Consider the following 19,883-nt stretch of genomic DNA (forward strand, 5'->3'; position numbering starts at 1 on the left):
TTTTTTTTTAAGATTTATTTATTTATGCATACAAATTGGGGTATAGGCCAGAGGTGCAGGGGTAGTGAGAGGATTCACCAGAGACAGAGTGGGGAGCAGAACAGGCAGGTCAATGATATACACTGCTGAGGGGGGCATTGGGCATGCCAGGAGAAGTCTGCCATGTGGGTCACCTCCTGGGCAGGCGGGGATCGAACTCATACTGAAGTGGCTTTAGCTTCTTGGTGTTGTGCTTTAACCCGCTGAACCACCAGAGAGGGCCCCGAGTTCAGCCACTTTTATACCAAGTAAGCTAATATTGTACTTAGAAGTTAGAAAATTTATTTGACAAGTAGTTGTTGAGGGAGTCAGTCCACACCAAATGTGGTAATTCTGCTCTATCAAGTTCAAGAATGTAGCTCCTTCTACCTTTGTTATGTTGTAAGGTTTTCGTGCTCTGGTCTGTGTGGTCATCTTGAAGGAAGATGTGCAGAAGAAAGGAACATATATCTTCTTTCTCAGCATATTCCACATATTGTGTTTCTTTTCTCATATCCCATTGGTTAGAACTTTGTCATATTACTATATCTCATTTAAATGGAATGAGAAATGTCATCTTCAGCTGAGTCTAATTAAATTCATCTGTACCTAAGTAAAAATTAGATATTATATTACTGTAGGAAGGGAAACTTATTTCAGCAGTATACAATGACACATCACTTTACGATTTCCTGGTCAGCTGGGGCTATAGAGTCCTTATCACTTGCTATACAAGTCACTTTTATACAAAGTGTCAGTAAGTGTAGGTGAAGTTACACTAATCAAACAAATATATCAATTCACTGGGATTATTCTCCTCTACCCAAGAAGTCAGGTCATAGTAATATATGAGCTGGCTTTTGAAAGTAATGTATCAAAGCTGATTCAGTCAAAGAGGTATTCTCATCCTAGCTGAGAAATCAGACTGAGATCAGTTCCTGGAAAATAGAAAGAAAATTCAGAAGCTAGGACAGAATTTCTATTATAAAGGTTGGCAATTTGGCAGAGACAGAAACAGGGAATCAAAAGAATCAACACTAGAGCTAGCTAAGATGTGGGTTAATGCTCTCTGGTGTTCATCTATGTGGGTGGAAATCTGGTTCCATCAGCTGTGAGAATGAAAAGGAAATTTACATAAGCAACTTAAACTTCAGCTTCCTTCTTTGCAAATAAGTTAAAAGTAGTGTGTGTTATGAAGATTTGACTAAATAACATAACACAGTCCCTACTGCATATTACATCCTCGTAAATATTAACTGTAATACTGTGGAGTCCTTAAACTTCTTCAAGGCCCTTTTTCTTTAGCAAAGACCCTTATTCCATAATTAACTCATGTTTAAACTGGAGATCTATAAACTAGAGAGGCTGAAGAAAGAATGGAGAAGGAAATGAACCTAGAAGCCAATATTTATACCACCATTCGTAGGACACACAGATGGGAAACACATGGGTTGTCAACCTTAGCCAAACAAATCCATCCTGTGAGGTTTCTTTTGAAGCTATAAAACCTGGTTAATTTCCTTGTCTCATTTCTGGGTGTCTCTTATACAGTGAAAAGAAGTCCAAACTTGCTCTCATTCAGTCCTAAAGAAATAAAGAAAAAACAAATAAAATAATAAAAACCTCACAACTGTAAAGCACCACACACTAAAAGCTGTTGTGAGGTAATTAAGCCTCCTGGACAGCATGCCCCACAGAAGCATCTCTTGATAAATAAGCCAAGACTGCATTGTGCTTGTGCAGATAATAAGTAGCATGGAACAACTCCCTCTTCTACAAAATCCTGGGATTTATGTCTAGTTTGCCTCCTCTAGAAACTGGAGAATTAATGCATGAAACCAATCCATCAATACAAGTAAAAAAAAAAAAAAAAAGACTCACAAATATAGAGATAAAATTAGCATGAAATTAGTTAGTTGTCAGACACAAATAGAGGCACTGACACTTTCCTACATCTTCTGTAACAAGTGTCTCAACTCACCAAGTTTAGACTATATTCAGTGGACTCTCTGATTTATTTCAACAGTTTCTACTTGTGGCTGGTTGTTTGCAAAGTCCTTCAAGTATCATTAAGATGAATCAGGAAACACAGATAATTCTTTAAGGGAAGAATTTGATCTTCTCATTCAGAATATCCACAGCATGTCATTGCAGCCTCCATAACAGCACATCACTGTATTTATTAATCCATTGCTACAGAGATTATGGCAATCTGACATGGAGTCTTAATGAATTTTTGGCACGTTTGGAAATTGTGACCACCGTTGCCCAGGGAGCCTCTTAAATCAACCTCTCTTTTACTGCAGTTGCCTTTTCATGGTGTATATCACATTGAGAAATGGATGACACAATTCACAGCTTTAACTACCCTGCATTAGTTGATTGTGTACTATGGATGTGTATTGCACAGTGTATGAATCATAGGGGTGATAGGAAATGGGTGACACATAATTTAAACATGAAATTGCTGATGGGCTGGGCCTTAGTAGGAAAAGAGGCAGGAAAATAAAGGAAAAAGTCGAGGCATCAGATGGGAGGAACTCAGGTATTTGTGACAACATTAAAATATACTTATTAGTAAAACACAATAGAGAGAATGAATGCTATTCTGCTATTCAAGGAGGTGATTTTTTTTTTTTAATACCATCATTTACCCCTCCAGATGCATCTTCTTCTATTCTGTCCTGAGATTCCCTTTAGTTTGCAAATTGGCATTTAGGAACAAAGTCTATTTATTTTAATGAAGTCTTACTTTTTAAGACAAGCTACCCTGAAAATGAAAAAGAACCTTTTGCCCAAACTACAGATATATATTGTGAAGTTAGATGGTATAAGATCTTATTTACCTCTTGTTACAAATAGGCAGGCATCTAATTTAATCAGTGTTTCTATTTTCTACCTTCAAAATGAGATACCTTTTTTTTTTTTTAATTGTAAAAGAAGATTCAAATGGGATCTTACATTTTGTTCTAAATAGGGCATTTGGGATTTGGGAAGCAAAAGGCACATGTGCTCGTGGATACCACAGGTAAAAAGGTGTTTGTTTCCAGGATAGAAAAACAAGAATTGGAAATAAGGAGCATTATTTAAGGTAACCAATACTGATTTCTCATTCAAAGACCATGTGGTTTTTATTTTTTCTGTAGGTCTGCCTGCATTCTTCTTTTAAGCTGCCATTGCAGTGATTCCTTCCCAATTATGGCCCTAATGACTGCTCTGGACTTCAACCTATCTCATGAGCTTTCAGCTCAGCTACTACCAAACTTCTGTCCATTCTTCCAATGTATTAAACATTCTTGTATGAAAGACCTTATATTTTCACTTTCACCTTGCAGAAAAGTCTCCTCCCAATTCTCTGCATGTCTTGCTCCTTCACTTCTTTTAAGTCTTTGTTCAAATCTTAACATCTTAGAAAGGACTTTGGTGACCATGCGAGCACTATAACTTCTAATTCTCTTTTCTTTTTTCGTCTCTACTTTTATTTCTTGAATAGTGCCTATTATTATCTGATATTTATTTTTAGTTCTTTCTATCTAAATTTCCTTGTCTAAGAACACTGTATTCTCTAGTAATAGAGTACTGCCCTTCTCAGAACACCATGTTTCATATGGTCTATGGTCAATACTGGTTGAAAGTATATTTCACGAAGAAGTAAAAGAATTAATAATTAGGTTCCCCAGATTTGTAATTCCAAACATCTAAGAGAAAAATTAAAATTAGCATCTATTTCATATTTCTCAAGAGAAACTGCTACAACTGGACAACTTATGAGATCAGCTGCACACTCACTGGTCTACTTAGAAAGGTTTGAGATGGGGCCACTTCACATAGCACAGAGCAGAAGAACTTATAGCACCAGCTTGGCAGGCTCTTTAAGTTGGACTTAGGTGACCCAGCCCTGATGGCACTTTGAGCTTCATGAAGTACAGCTCAGCTCCCATAGACACAGAAAGGCTGTATACTGTCAGAAATGTCAAGGTCAGCTACTATGTTGACTCCTCTAGCTACTCACCTTATGGTCTCAATCATATTTCCTTATGTTTAATTCTTTTATCTTTTCCACATTTTATATTTAATTTTATGTGCAATTAATAGTTAATATTTTTGAAATACCCTATGAGTCTGATACTTTATTAGCAAATCTATGTATCCTGGAATTCTCATGACTGTCATCTGGCATTTGTGCTTTAATTGCCTTTATTTTGAAGGTGAGGAATTATGCAAATAGAGGGAAAATATGTTGCCTGATAAGGCATTGCAAGTGATTAAACAGAACCAGGATTTGAACCTTTGAAAGATAGCCTTGTTCTACCCTTGCATCAAAAAAGACCATTTTATATATTTATTCTCCTGAGGAACTTAGCAAGAAGTATTTACATTCTCATTACATTTTGATGGGGCAGCTACATGGAAAAGTACTTTCAAAGTGAAAAATTATTCTGATTAATCTATTATTATTAAATAAGCTTTTAAAATACCTTCAATATAAATTTGGGTCTGTGTATTTTCATAGACTTAAGACCTAGTATACTCTGTTTGCATGTTTTTATATATGCATACCAGGAACAAACAAAAAACTAGTAGTTTTGACTAGATTAGCTAATTATTTAATTTTTATAATAAGCAAATATCAAGGACCTAAAATACTGTATTTAACTTAATATTTTCACTTTGGATTTTTGCAAAAATTATCCAAAAACACTTTAAATAAGTTAGTTTCTAATACTAAGGGTAGCAAAATCTTTTCACTTGATTTGAGTTTTATTTACAATATGAATAATAACAGGTACCATGTTTAACACTGGAAGATGTACAGTGATGTATAAAATAATGCTTCCAATTCATTCTGTGGAGTTTTTTTTTTTTACCCACAAGAACAAACTTGAAAAGTAATACATGACTGCTCTAAATCCTTTGTAATATCATGCAATGCAGGCAGAAGCCAATAGTTTCATCCCTTATACATACAGAGCTTTTTCCACCACTGACTTGTTGGTACTCATGAGGATTTTCTCTTTAAAAAGACTTGAGTGTTCTCATTACAATAAATTGAAGCAGGTGAGAATTTATTTATTCTTGTATTTTGCAGTAAGGGTTCTGGAAGCGTTTGAAAAAAGTCAGGTTTGCAAATACCAATGTATGGACTGCTATTCTTTTCTCATTAAGCAGCATGTTGGTTCTATTCTTTTATTTTGCATTTGTGCTTTTAGAAAAGCTCAGAATGTTCTGTAGCATCTAGACTTCCCTCTTTTTTCAAAGTTGTTCAAGGTCATCACGGCCCATATCCATCAATCATGTGTGCCTCACAGATTTCCTCTGTCAGAAAGACATATCAGTATGATTAATGGTTCAGAGTTCATATTCAGAAATCTGATTGGATAACTGTCGGTTCATTTATTGAAACTTATAACTCAAAAAACATTGATGAAGTTGTGCAAGAGAAGAAAGCAATGCAAGTCAGTTTTACTTATTATGAACTACAAAGCTTGGTCATTTGTTAGTGTCAATAGGTCTGGACTCTGGCATATTTCCCACATCTCAGCTAGGAGATTAGGGAGAGGCATTAGCTCCTTTAGTGACTATCTTTGTAGCACTGAAAGAGTAAATATACTGTGATAATAAAGTCTTCAGCATTGGGAGAACAAGAGTCTATGAGATCTTTCATTAGACATTGCTTTTGTTCATTTCTAATAAGGAGTAGTAATTGTTTACACATTTAAAAATTAAGTATTAGTTATAGACTATACTCACAGTTATGTTATTTTATAATAATACTATTATTAAAGATAAAGTTAAAAAGCCAAATATTTTTTAAATTCTGCAGATGACTCTCAGTATTAGATGGGATCTTAGAGGGACAAAGAGACTGAAATAGATTCAAGTTTCCCTAGAACTGTAGTAACTGATAAAAGGCCCATTTTAAGTCAGTGTTATATTTTCCAAGTATATTGTTTTTATAAAACTGGCTGTCTTATTGAGGGAAAACAGCTCATTCTTTACACTTTAATTAAAAACATATCTGGCCTTCCCTGGTGGCCCAGCGGGTTAAAGCACTGCACTGAAAAGCTTAAGCCACTTCCGCATGAATTCGATCCTGCCTGCCCCGAGCTGACCACATGGAGTGGCAGACCTCTCCTGACCCTGCCCGCTGCTCCCCTCAGCAGTGTACTTCATGGATCTGCCTGTTCTGCTCCCCACTCTGTTCCTGGTAAATTCTCTCACCCTCCGCATCTCTGGCCTGTACCCCAGTTCTGTATAAATAAATAAATCTTTAAAAAAAAATCAAATAATTTTCAAGTGAAATTATATAAAATTATTAAAAATTATGTCAATATTTTAAAACTGGCTTTTCTTTTGTGTCAGGGACAGAAATTTAAAAAGAATATAATGGAACTTGACTTAATAAAATAGAAAAACCAGTATATTACAAAATAACAAAACTGTAAAATAATAAATCAAAATTAGAACATATGACAAGGTACTTACTTTTAATATCCTAACAGTGCTTTAAAAAAAAAAGATTTATTTATTTAAACACACAGAACTGGGGTACAAGCCAGAGGTATGGGAGGTAAAAAGATTCTCTGGAGACAGAGTAGGGAGCCAAACAGGCTGATTGACTGAAATATACAGTTAAGGGGAGCAGTGGGTGGGTTTGCTGTACCATGTTGGTTACCTCTAGGGTCAGGGATTAAACTCATGCTGCAGTGGCTGCAATAGCTTCATAGTGCTGTGCTTTATGGACCACCGGGGAAGATCCCTAAAAGTGCTTATTTTTAATAATCAATAAAAATTAAATACAAGCTATAAGAGAGGAATGGATGAAGGCAGAAACTTTGTCACAAGAGAAAAATCAAACAACATGTACTTTTGGGCATTCATGTATAATAACTATTTACTAGTATTTATGAAATCCACAGAAATATTTTATTAATAGTTTAGGAAATTCTGGCATAATCAATACATGGAAAGCATTTTATTGTCAATCAGCCGATGAACCCTCATTTTTTCCATCTTAGCTAGTATTTAGTCTGTAAAAATAGAGTAAGGATGGGACAAGACTAGCAGGATCACATGTAACTCAATGTGGAATTCCAAGAATGTCTAAAAATTTTCTAACATTCACATATAAAGACATCCTTTACCTGTTATAAGGTTGATTTGGAAAATAAATACAGAAACAAATGATAATTTTTTTCAAAATATTTTTGAATAAACTTGTATCATGGATTTTTATGCCTCAACCACTATGAAACTTAGACTATTATTAAAAAGAATCTTCCCCTCTTTTTTAAAACTGAATTCAGGATTTTGTAGGTCTTTCATAATTTCTTCTTTGAGATCAGGTGGTGCTGTTGTGGTAAAATCACAGGTTTCTGTCAAAAAATCCCAAAGCAAGTCTCCATTTTCATTGCCATCAATAAAGCAGTCAGATATATCCATGGTAGACAGAAGGTCATAACACTCATACTTAAAACCCAACTCGTCCAGCATCTGAGTGAGATCAAATGATGTTACATAGAGGCAGAGGTCATCCAAAGGCAAGCGGGATCCATACTTTTTCCATAGTTTGTTCCAACCACTGGTTCCTGTGTGACATAACAAAATCTTTTTATTCATTCTTGTTTTTGTTTATGTATTTTGCCAGGTAGTATAGTAAATGCTTGTAATACAACAGACAATAAAATAATATTCTTATCTTTTTAACTCTAAGACATGTATAACTCTAAGGCCTGTGAATGAAAGGACATGACTCCAAAGAAGAAATGTAAATGACCAACAGGCATACGAAAAAATATTCACCATCACTAATTATAAAGGAAATGTAGATCAAAGTCACAATAAGATCCACCTCACACTTGTGAGGATGTCCCACATTAAAATCTGAAGGTAGAAACCAATTACTGTACAAAAGGAACATGATGAAATAAATTTAAAATAAAAATAAAAGAAAGAAAAAAATTAATTTTGATAAAAATTAAAAGAAAAGCTTTTCATTCCAAGGACAGTGGTTATCTTCCTAAATGAGAATTTATCTAGAAGAAAATAAGTATTTCAGTGGCTCAGGAGAGCTTCTGTTATCTTTTTTTTTTTTTTTTTAACCTGGCAGAGGAAAAAGAATTTAACATTAATTTGCTTATGTCAGTACCCTGTGACTTAATGCCACTTCTAAGCTGAGCAGTTATATATACCCTTTCTGACTGATGCATTATCATAATGGCTCTCAGTGGGCAGGACATATGGTGTTACTTTTGTTTTCAACATGATAAAACCAGATTCTTTGCTCCACTGTGTTAACAATAACACACTATGATTTGCCTTCTTCCTTAGCCAGGTAGAGAGAGGATAGAAAACTGCAGTGATTTCCTTCTGGCTAATTTCTCTTAAGCAGACAAATTACATTTTAATTAGCAACTCTATCAACAAACTCTTAGCTACTACGCAGAAACTTGTCACAATACCATTTTAGTCTGGAATGTTGGCAATTTAGAAAATTTACCTCTGTTTTCTTAAACCCCAAAGCAAGATTTTTAAATATTCATATTAGGAACTGTGCTTGTTACAATTAATATTTACTGATTTAGGCTAGTTTTGTAATAGATATTTAGAGCAGACTCACTGATTTAGGCTGCCCATTTCAGTGTGTACTCTGTGTGTGTTGTGTGTATGACTACGTATATTTTCTTTATTGACTTTTTCATCACTATTTATTAAAGTATCTTAAATCTCCAGGACTTTTTATATTTGCCACTCTAGATTCTTGATGTAACCATAATTTAATTAAACATACTATCTTTGTAGTTCTGATATCATAAAATGAAACAATAAACAATTACTCAATTCAATTCAAATGCATTAACTGATATCCTTTAGGTCCTAAAGACTTTGTAAATTTTGGTACTAGATATAGGAGACAGAGTGTCCTATTCTCCAGGAACTCTCCTTAAATTCCCTGTATCCCTCTGAAAGGAAACTTAGCACATTGGTGAAAATGTTTCTGATCTGAATTAGCCATTATATCACAAGCTTTTCAAAGGCAGAGGAAAAGTAATAGTCACTTTTGCATCTTCAGAATCTAGCAGTGATTGACTATAGATGCTCAATAAGAGCTGGATGAACCGAATCTATGTAACTCTCTTATGCAGCCAAGGTGGGATCAGCATTTTGAAGAATGCTGAACATGCATGAATTCATAGCCAAGTTAGGTACTCTGAATAATTAAATCTATATGTTAACCTCATATTTCAGTGTCTTTCAAACTAGTGCATATAAAAAAAAGTAATGTGCATATGGTACTCAAATAACTAAGTAATTCAGTCTATTCACGGAAATACTTAGTTAACTTTGTAATAGGTCATATCTGAGTTGCACAGCCAAGTGTCCTAGCTGTGTGGCATATTTAAGATGACCCATTAGAACAAGATGTTGATCAAGACACAGTGACCAGTCTAGATGAGATGTTGGCTAGATGAATGCTTTTCAAAATTCAACTTAGTAACTAGCTCCAGGTTTGTCTGCCTGTGAGTTTTCTGCATTGCACTGTGGCCATGGATGACAACATTACCTTGAAACAAAGGAAATACTCAAATAGGCTTCTTTTGGGTAATTATGAAACAAATTCTATTCAGAATGTTACCAGAAGAAACTTGATTAAAATGGTATCTAGCATAAACTAGTTTCATGTAGTTTTCCCAATTTTTAAAAAAGATTTATTTATGCTTACAGAACTGGGGAACAGGCCAGAGGTGTGGTGGATAGAGACAGAGTGGGGAGCAGAACAGGTAGATTGACTAAGTATACTGCTGAGGGTAGACTGGGCAGGTCAGGAGAGGTCTGCCACGCCATGTGGGTCAGCTTCCTGGCCCGGGATTGAACTTGTGGCTTTGGAGAGCTTCATAATGTGGTGCTTTAACCTGTTGAACCACCAGAGAGAGCCCCTAGTTTTCCCAATTTTTAAGAACAAGTTTAAGGAATGTTTCATTGGGAAAATAGGGTTTCAAGAACTGTAGTTTAGGCTCGGAAGGCAGGATAAGGCAGTGGCTTTTACATAGGAGTGAGGAAGTTGATCTAGCACTTCAGATGATTGGGAAGCTTGGTAAAACCCATTTTCTTTCTATAAGCTAGTTGGAAAAAATAGAGATTCGTGAAGAAATTTCACTTATGAAAAAAATGACTAATAAAAAAATTGAATTGTCCTTATAAATGATGATTAACCATGATATAATATACACATGAATGGAAACTTCTTGTGATTAAATTTGCAACATAACAATTATTATTATTATTATTATTATTAAAAAAACTGCAACTGTTTCTATACACTTAAGGGATATCACAATTTATCTTAGGGAAATGTTTTGCTACTAACACAGGTTCATAAGCACACAGGTTTATTTAGGTGGGAGAAGTAAAGTAAAAGTAGGTTAAATTGCTCTGTATTACAAATATGAGAGGTGGGGGGGAAAGTGAGAAGTGGTCTCTTAAGAAAAATGCTGATTTAAGAGACTGTGGATGGTATCTAAAACTAATAGGTGTAAGGAGGTGGGGCCCAATTGAGCAAAAGAAAAGCCAGGAATAGAGTGACTATGGGCCTTTGATGCTGAAATCTGGTTTCTGCTGTTCTTCCACCTCTTAGATCTCAAGACCTTCCCAAATTAAAGAAAAGTGTTTGGAAATAAAGGAATTAATGCCATATCCAAGCTTTGGATAAGACAGAACAGGATGGGGAAAATGTAATTGCAGCAGATACAAGGTTTAGCGATTAATCAGGAGTTGAACTAGGACAGAAATTTAGAGTAAACAGTGATCCATCAGGTAACCATCAGGAGCATGTATGATCCCCAAGAATCCCCAGGAGTCATAGAAAAGGGGACTAACAGCTTGGTGAGAGCTCAGTCATTTATTTGTTTTGGGTTTTTAAGAGTTAATAAGTATAAATGAACACACAAGTGGGAAAACTAGAGAACTTCAGGTTATACTAAGTTGATGACTAGCTGAACATATTTGATAATTTCATTTAATTTTCAGGTAGAATATTTTCTTTAACTGAAAATTAAACTATAGTGGAAACAGTTTTTATGTTTAGTTAATATTTAATTTTTTACTTAATAACCTCTGAAGAGGCAATAAAGTTAATGACTTTCATTCTTAGAAAAGTAGAAGGTCCAAAGCAAAATGCCTAACATATTGTCTCCTTTTGTTAAGTGGCTTTAAATTTAAGAAGAAATGTATATGACATTTCTCAGTAGGTAAGTACATCTAAGAATGAAGTGCATGTAGTAAATGAAGGAGGTCATTAGAATTACTTTATTTTTACAACAATAGAGGTTTTTATATTATTATGTCTGAAACTAGTATCTATTAACAAGTTAACAATTTTTATCCTCTAGGTCACCTGTTTCTTATGCTGTGTGCATGAGTGAAGAATTTTGAAAGGCATATTGTACAAGTAAGTAAAATATTTCCACCATCAATCTATATTGACCAAATTATTCTATTCATAATATTTATTTTAAAAAATTAATAATTTTGATCCTTCACTCATTTTCTTTTGATTTCCCCATGAATTTATATATACACACACACACACACATATATATGTATTATACATATATTTATACACACACACATGTTAAATATATGCACAGATATAATAAATTGGGTAATTATTTAGAAATAGCCCTTGAATATTTCAAAGACCCAGTTCACAGAGCTAGAAGGTTTCTTAGCATTCTTGTTCCTTCTACCTTTGACTGGGTTGTTTATATATATATATTTTTAGTTACATACTTCTTAATGACAATAAAACAAACTGTATTAATGAGATAGCCACATAAAGAGATAAATATACAGACAGGTACTTAGTGCTCAGTTGCTTGTGCACTACTGTGTCATTTTCTATCCATGGTTGTTTATTTCTTTCTTATTAGTAGATAAAAACTCATAGAAAGATGACTTTTGACTCTCACTAAACTTCTGAAGATATCATAGAATATAGCAAATATAAACAGGAATGTATCTGTTATGATTATGAAGTATATTCTGAAATCAAATATATATGACTTCACATCCAAGATTACAGGCAACAACTCTACTTGCCATCCTTAGAGCCATACTTCACATTTAAAAATCAGTGGCCTTTGTAACATAAGTTTTTAAGTTTGGCATATGGTATAAGCTTAGGAAGATAGAACCTGTTATATAGATCTATATCTATACCTATACCTACATATATATATATATATATATATATATATATATATATATATATTCAACTTGCCTAGCACTATGTGAACAAACCATAAAGATTACTTAATGAAAAAATATGAATGAATGAACTTAACGACATCAACGTTTCATTAAATAACATGTATAGTTAAATTCTGTTTGTAGCACTTACTATAGTACTGAAAGTGACATGATCTAATCAAATGCATCTTGGAAAATAAAGCATCGGAAAGCAAAATAAGGGAACCATTTTGATAGCTATTTAACTTATAATGAACTATATTGACATGGCTCTAAAGTGCAGATTCATCAAATATGAGGTATAATATTTAAACTTCCATTTATTAACATATATCACAGAGGGAAAAGAGACATTCAAAAGAACAAAGGAGATAAAGATATTCACTACTTTTAAGCTCATTGAAAAATCCTATCACACACACATATTTATATATATAAAATAAAGAAAATTTTCCCAAGGGAAAGAAGTAAATAGACATTCAATTCCACTAGAAACCTTAAATTGAGAGCTGTTATGAAGGTCTTTCCTAATACTGTGCTAATTAATTAACTATGATCAGAAGCCAAATCAAGAATTTCATAATGAAAATGAATAATACCAGCTGCCTTCAAACAAATGAATCCATATGTGCATGCATTGTTGCAGTTTTAAAATTCAATCTCAATGAAAATAACTTACCTGACACAACAACAATGAGCATCTTAGCACTGGTATTTAAAAGACTATGGAAGAATCTCAGGGTAGCTGGGATATCTTTTACATAATACAGCATCTAAACGTGAAGGAAAGAGAAATGAGGCAGTTTTCTTTGTCAATGTCTTTGTTGCTTGAACTACATAATAAAATGTTTGATGTTTAAGTTGAGTGGATTTTTACTCAACAAAATAGATAAGAGGGCCTCCCTGGTGGCACAAGGGGTTAAGTCTCAGCCACTGCAGATAAGTTCCATGCCCAGCTGAGGAGCTGAACCACATGGCTCAGCAACCTGTCCAGTCTCACCAGTTGTTCCCCTCAGCAGTGTTTTCAACAGATCTGCCTATTCTGCTCCCTTAACTGTCTCTGGTGAATTCTCTCAAACCACATACCTCTGTACCTATATATATATCTAATTCTTGTATGCATAAATAAAAATAAATCTTTTTAAGAAAAAGAATTAAAGTCAAGATATTATATAGTGAAATAGATTAATAAGATGAAAAAAATATTCTGGAGAAGAGAAAACCATGATATTTGCTGAACTAAAGCCAAATAGTTTTAAATTTACTCTTTCTTACTTCAATAATACAAAAATTTATAGCTGAGACACATAGTCTCCATTCAACATTGGGACATTGAGTCTGAACTTACTCCATAATTTGTGAATTACAGTTCTTCTGGGAGAAAAATGGTGTCAACACCATAAAAACAGATCCCATTTCATGGAACGTTGCTTTAAAATTAAGCTCTTTGCACTAGCATCACCATATGCACACAGAGGATTTTTTTATAAATCACAGAAAATGTGACAGACTCTGAAGTTGACAGATTCTCTGAAAAAAATAGACTCAAAAAGCATGGGGCTGCATGATTGATCAACAAAATTTTGGGGGTTAGCTCTCCTATTTTTTAATAACTACATCATCTCCAGTGAAATTCAAGGAGAGGTTTTCCAAACAAACACAGATAATACTTGGACCATAGCAGTGGAATGTTTTCCCTATGGTCTTGTTGAATCTCTGGAATCTGCATCCATAGACACAAACTTCTTATTTCACATCTCCTCTCTTGACCAAGTTACAACAGTTTTTAAAGATGTATTTATTTATGCATATAAAAACTGGGGTACATGCCAGAAGTTGGGGGGCGTGAGAGGATTCACCAGAGACCGAGTGGGAACAGAATAAGTAAATTGACTAAAATATACTGCTGAGGGGAGCAGCAGATGAGACAGGGAAGAGGTCTGCTGTGCCATGTGAGATAGCTCACTGGCTGGGGATCAAACTCATAGTCCAGTGCTGCCTAAAGCTTCATAATGCTGAGACTTAATCCCATGCACCACCAGGGAGGCCCCCAAATATAGTATTTTATATATATATATGCCCATGACAAAATTTACTGCATAAAGCAAAACAACTTAATCTATTCCCCTTTCCTATGAAAGAATGAAATTAAATGGACTTACACATGGCCTGTGCCACTTTAGGGGACATAATTACTATAATCTCACTGCACACTTCCACACTTAGACAGCTATCCATACATAACGAGACCGTAAGATGTCTAACAATCAGTGATATCACCTAACCTATTTTAACTAAAAAAATAGGAAGGAGTTCATAACAAATTATCTGAAATAGTATCTGGTAGACATTCAGATTCTTTACAGTTGACCAGTAAATTGAAGAAATGTAAGACTAAGGAATAATGAAGGGATATAGCACAGAAAAATACAGAGCAGAAAAGAAGCAACAGTGGTAGAGCATAATAATGCAGAGGAAGAAGAATTGTAAGAAAGAAGGAACAAACATGTACATTTTGGCCAAAAAGGGGAAAAGATACCAGTCTCTGAAATTCAAATATTTTATAATGGAAGAATAGGATCCAGAGCATAAGTGAAAGGATCAGACTTTTGATAAGAGGAAACATTTGTTAAAAAAAAAAAAAAAGGAAAAAAGAAATGGTGGGTACAGGTATAGCAATGTTTCTGAGTTTGTATGGTGAGTGATGAGTTTTCATGAGACAGTGCTGATTTGTACACTATTATATGAAGTGTGGTTGTGACACTGAATGAGTAGGCTTGATGGGCACTGTTAAACACTTTCTTATAGTACAAAATTTTGTGAGTTGGAATAGCAGAGATGTACGCTTGCCTAGCTATGTCTATCTTAGAGTTCTTTCTCCCTTTGATTTCTCTTAAGCTTATTCCTGAGGTGCATGTTCTTGTGGACTATAGAAAGAAAGAAGCATCTTAAAATAAATCAAAGTGATATTTTTATACAGTAGTTAAAATATAAAGCCTATATAATCATGTAAGTCAATAAAGGCAAACATAGGAAAATGTCTGGGACACTGTTCTATGTAACCCAGTAGATCTTCTACAAAATTGTTATACTATACTGTCATCAAATCTATCTATGAACTTTTTACTCCTTGGAAAATTAATTTTGCAAGCAGTGAAAAACATCAATAACTGAGAGGCATTTTGAGGAAAGAAAACTGGCTGTTTTGAATGTTACATATAATCGACATCTTTATCCTTAATTTGAGTAGATACTGTTCACTTATAAAATCATAAATTAGACTTTCATTTTTTCTTTCTGAAGTTAGAATATTAGGTACTCTTCATATGTATTTCTGAAAAAAAAAAAACCTCCTTGATAACTATATATAATAATAAATATTTCTTACCTGAATCATATGAATAAAGTCCCACTTCTGAAGCTCCTTTTTCTCTGTCACTCTCTTTTGGTATTCAGATGATGTCTCCTTATGCCAAGCAAACTTTATGTTCTGGAGGTCTGATGTCTTGGCTACAAGCTCTAAAATACAGAGAAGAGGTGGCACACCATCAATTTTAATTGCAAATGTGGAACCCATTTTCATTTAGAATTTTAATGCAATCAATGCTATATACATAACAGATACTAAATACATTTTTTTTTAATGTAGCTCTGGGAGACCAGAAAGTTCATCCTGTTTTGTATTTTTCCCTAGTATTATATGAAATTAGAGAGGAAAGAATCAATAAGAAATAATTATGAAAACCCTAATCAAGCACAGGTTACATTATCGCATTAATAATGTAAAATCAACCAGTGAATTTTATTAATGGAAAAATGTTTAGAGTAGGCCTTATGATATTACAACCCAAATATCAACAAACTGCAGTCCATAAGTCAAATCTGATCCGCCCCTTAATGACATATTCTGTTCTACTTCCAAAATTCATTATTTAGTAGCATTAAATGTTGGAATGGGTTGGAAAAAAGCAAAATAATAGTAGTATTTTCTGTTATGTGAACATGATATAAAACTCAAATTAGCATGATTATGAAGTTTATTGGAACATTAGCTTTGTGGGTTACCTTTATGCCATGATAATAGTATAAGATATTCACTGTTTGATCTTTCCCCCCCCCCAAAATTTTGCCAATTCCTACTAAACTAATAAACTAAACTTTCTAATGGCACAGATTTCTGCTTAATTATTTCTAAGTGAATTAAATATTCTGTTTCTAATAATACATATCAAAAATAATAGTTGATTACAGCAAAATGTATGAAAAGTCAGTATAAGCAAGAATCTAGTAATTCACTATTAACCTTCCAAGCTGTTTAATCATATTTGCTAAACAAACTAATTCCTTCCCAAAGCAATTACATTGAGCTTACTACCGTAACTCTGACGCTAATGATTCAAGGAACAAACTCGAGATGATAAACTTTTTGGGATTGAATTTAGCATATAATTTATGAGTTTTATATTTGATACCTTTATATTTGGTAATTTGTTCAGTACTTGGCTCAACAACTTCATTGTTGATATGAATTCCTGGATATTGAGCCTGTACTTTGGAGAGAATCTGAAGATCAATTTCACCTAGAAAATAAACATATGAAACAGGTGACATCAACCCAAAAAGAAATAATTAAGAATAATTTGAGCAATTTATTATACATCCAGCACAGATAGAAGAGCCCAGTGTAAATAATGAATAATGTTTAACTATTACCCGCTATCATGCTATGGACAGCTAGGTTGTAAGTGGAAATAATTTGATTTGAGGAGGGCTATGGTTGCCATTCATTCATGTGTTTATTCGTACAACCCCAACTTAATATTTATTTTATATTACATTAAATCTAAGCTGCCATTGGTTATAAGATGAAGTTTATGTCATTATGTCAAAAGATACACTGTCAATTATAATTTTAAGATACATCAACTAGAAGATGTATCCCAATTTAACACATTAAAAAACAGAAATTTTAAAATATATACCTTAAAACTGATAGAGCAGGCTAAGCCAAAGCTTACAGAAATATGTCAAGTGAAAATAAGTCAGGTACAAAAAAGCAATCAAAAGCCCTGGTTGGGTTAGGCCCAGGTGGACGAGAGAAGGACATAGTAAGAGAAAGGATGAAGTGATGAGAGAAATGGAAAGCTTTATGAAGGAAGAGCACTCCTCAGCTATGTGTTAGCAAAGAAACTTGTGAGATAGTGAAGAATTGCAGATGGAGAGGAGAGAAAGACAGCAGGATACAATTAGTAACCAGAATTGTACCACCAGGGGCCACTGGTGGTTCAGAGTTTGGGATATCTATGGTGGGTAGGACTCCTTAGAAAATAATGATCCCAGAAAGAGAAATGGCAAGGAAGTTATGGCAGAATAGATATTCATGTACCAACTATTGATTATTTTCACAGGCTCTGCAGTAGGCTCTAAATTCCCTGATGTGCTGGGAATTTAGTTTTAAGTGACTACGTAAGAGAGATGTTTGTAAGTCGGATAAACTTGAATCCCAAACCTTCCTTTTCCATGTTCTAAGAGTAGAAGAACTTCAGCAGTTTGCTTTACCTCTCCAAGCTGTATTTATCATTAGAAAATTAGAGATAATAACAACAGTACATACTTTATTAAGTGTGAGATTTAAATAAAGCAATGGTTATAAAGCACAGAACAGAGTTGGATCCCCCCAAAATGTTAGCTGTTCATTATTTTTATTACCATTGGCCCCTCTTTATTTTTTCTCTAAACTTATTTATTTTCTTTTATCATTCATTTTTGTACAGTAATCACTTATTCTCTTTTAAAAAGTCTCTTCTTTCTCTGTTGTTGATGCATCCAACTTAAGTTTTGCGTATGTATTCTCTTAGGTTATGAGGTTAACCTTCATTTAAATGGAGCTATCAGCTGTTAAGATGAGCATATGAAAATGATCTTAGTCTTTGATATTTTGGCATAAATATTAATAGAACATTCAGGACAAAAGCATAGGCCTTAAGACTGGGAAGTCTGGATGGAAGAAGATGACAAACAAAAATCAGGAACAAGAGATAGTAGACTAAGAAAAGAGGTCAGTTTAATAGTCTAAAGCAAGCCCCAAGTTCTAATAATAAGAGTTGGGAAGAATAATAGGAGCCAGTAGGGGGAAGAAGAGGTTAGGAAGCTGAAATGGAGGATGAAAGAGCTTATATGACAATTTTTTTTCAAAGCTGATCCCACCAGCATGAACCATTTTATTCTTTCATGAATAACTCTCTCTGAACTTACTACCTACTATTTGTCAAATACTATGCTAGGCATTTTATCCGTAATATTTTACCACTTACTCTAGACCACAATGCAAATGTAAGTTCCACAGTGTAATTTCCAACAGCTAAGGTAACGAGTAATTTGACATTCAGGGAATATTAAATGTCTAAATTTTAAATATTAAGCACACCTTTTGACTCTATGGTATTGTTCTTCTAACTACCTCATGCTAGAAGTAGACATATAGCAAATGCTAAAAGGAGTGAGTCTTTTTCTTATTTACAGTTTTTTTATGGGAAAAATAATAACTAAAACAAAAGGCTTAAGACACAAATAAATTAACTGTGAGCTAATAAGAAATTGAGACACTCCATTTTGCTGCACAGGACCAGAGACAAAAGTTCTGTCCTTGTCACATATTTGAAAAAAACTAAAATCATAAATTCTGAGAATTCCAAGTCCGACATTTTAAAATTTAGATAACTGAAATACAATTTTTTTCCCTCTTTTGCTTGATAAGAATTCCTTTCCTTAAGTTGCCAGGTAAAAATATGTACGTTTGTAAAGATAGCAATATAATGAGACGATAGATGTCCTTGTCTACCTTGATTCTTAAACTAACCAGAAGGCAAAATGTATCCAGCACATTCCCTTGGATTGTTCTTTTCTTGACACTTATCAACTAGAATTTGTTCTACCATAGTCACAGCCAGCCAATCCCTGATCCTAGACACAGATGCAGGACACAATACTAGAATTATAATTGAAACAGAGAAACCGTGAGCTCCCCTAACAACTTCTAAAATGTGTGGATACAAACCAGTCTTGCGTATTGCTAGAACCCTCTCACTAATAAATGAACTATAAAAGACAAATAGTATCCTCAGGAGTTGCCATAGATAATTCATTTCTAAGTCAGGTACCATACTTCCTCTTTGCTTGTATTCCACCTTGTTTTGCTTCTTAACCCACTTTTTTTGTTCTTAATGAAATACTGATAGAATTTTATTTGTGCAAGTTTAAAAAACATTATACATTGACCAACAAAATAAAAACACATTGCTCAATAAGAGATATTTCAAAATGTATAATTTTAATCCTTTTGTTGAGTCCCTCCAACTCTCAATCTTAAAATTATCCTGAGTTTCACAATAATGCCACTTGCTCATAAGGCACTTACTTTCTGTGCTATTTTTGTTATTTATAATAAATTCTATTATAAGTATTAAAAGACATGGACAACTAATAAGGTAGATAAGTATATAGGAAGAAAGGAAGATAATAGAGAAAGAGAAACAAAGATAATTTATTCCTTGGTCTTCTATACTAGAGCTTGATTTCTAGTATCCCTCAGAACAAAGAAACATGCATTTTTTTTT

General features: G+C 33.8%; 1 protein-coding gene across 1 annotated transcript in view; it reads right to left on the reverse strand.

Moving 5' to 3' along the window:
- Positions 1-6,791: 6,791 nt before the first annotated feature.
- HNMT (histamine N-methyltransferase) overlaps positions 6,792-19,883 on the reverse strand; it is a 37,729-nt gene continuing 24,637 nt past the window's right edge. The window contains exons 3-6 of the mRNA XM_004674687.2: positions 16,740-16,847; positions 15,656-15,786; positions 12,947-13,040; positions 6,792-7,607 (exon numbers count right to left, since the gene is read on the reverse strand). Coding sequence (XP_004674744.1) covers positions 7,252-7,607; positions 12,947-13,040; positions 15,656-15,786; positions 16,740-16,847 — 689 coding nt within the window. The 3' untranslated portion in view covers positions 6,792-7,251. The remainder of the gene's footprint in view (positions 7,608-12,946; positions 13,041-15,655; positions 15,787-16,739; positions 16,848-19,883) is intronic.

The sequence above is a fragment of the Condylura cristata genome, unplaced genomic scaffold (genome assembly GCF_000260355.1).
Source record: "Condylura cristata isolate star-nosed mole 26May11 unplaced genomic scaffold, ConCri1.0 scaffold00002, whole genome shotgun sequence".
Taxonomy (NCBI): Eukaryota; Metazoa; Chordata; class Mammalia; order Eulipotyphla; family Talpidae; genus Condylura; species Condylura cristata.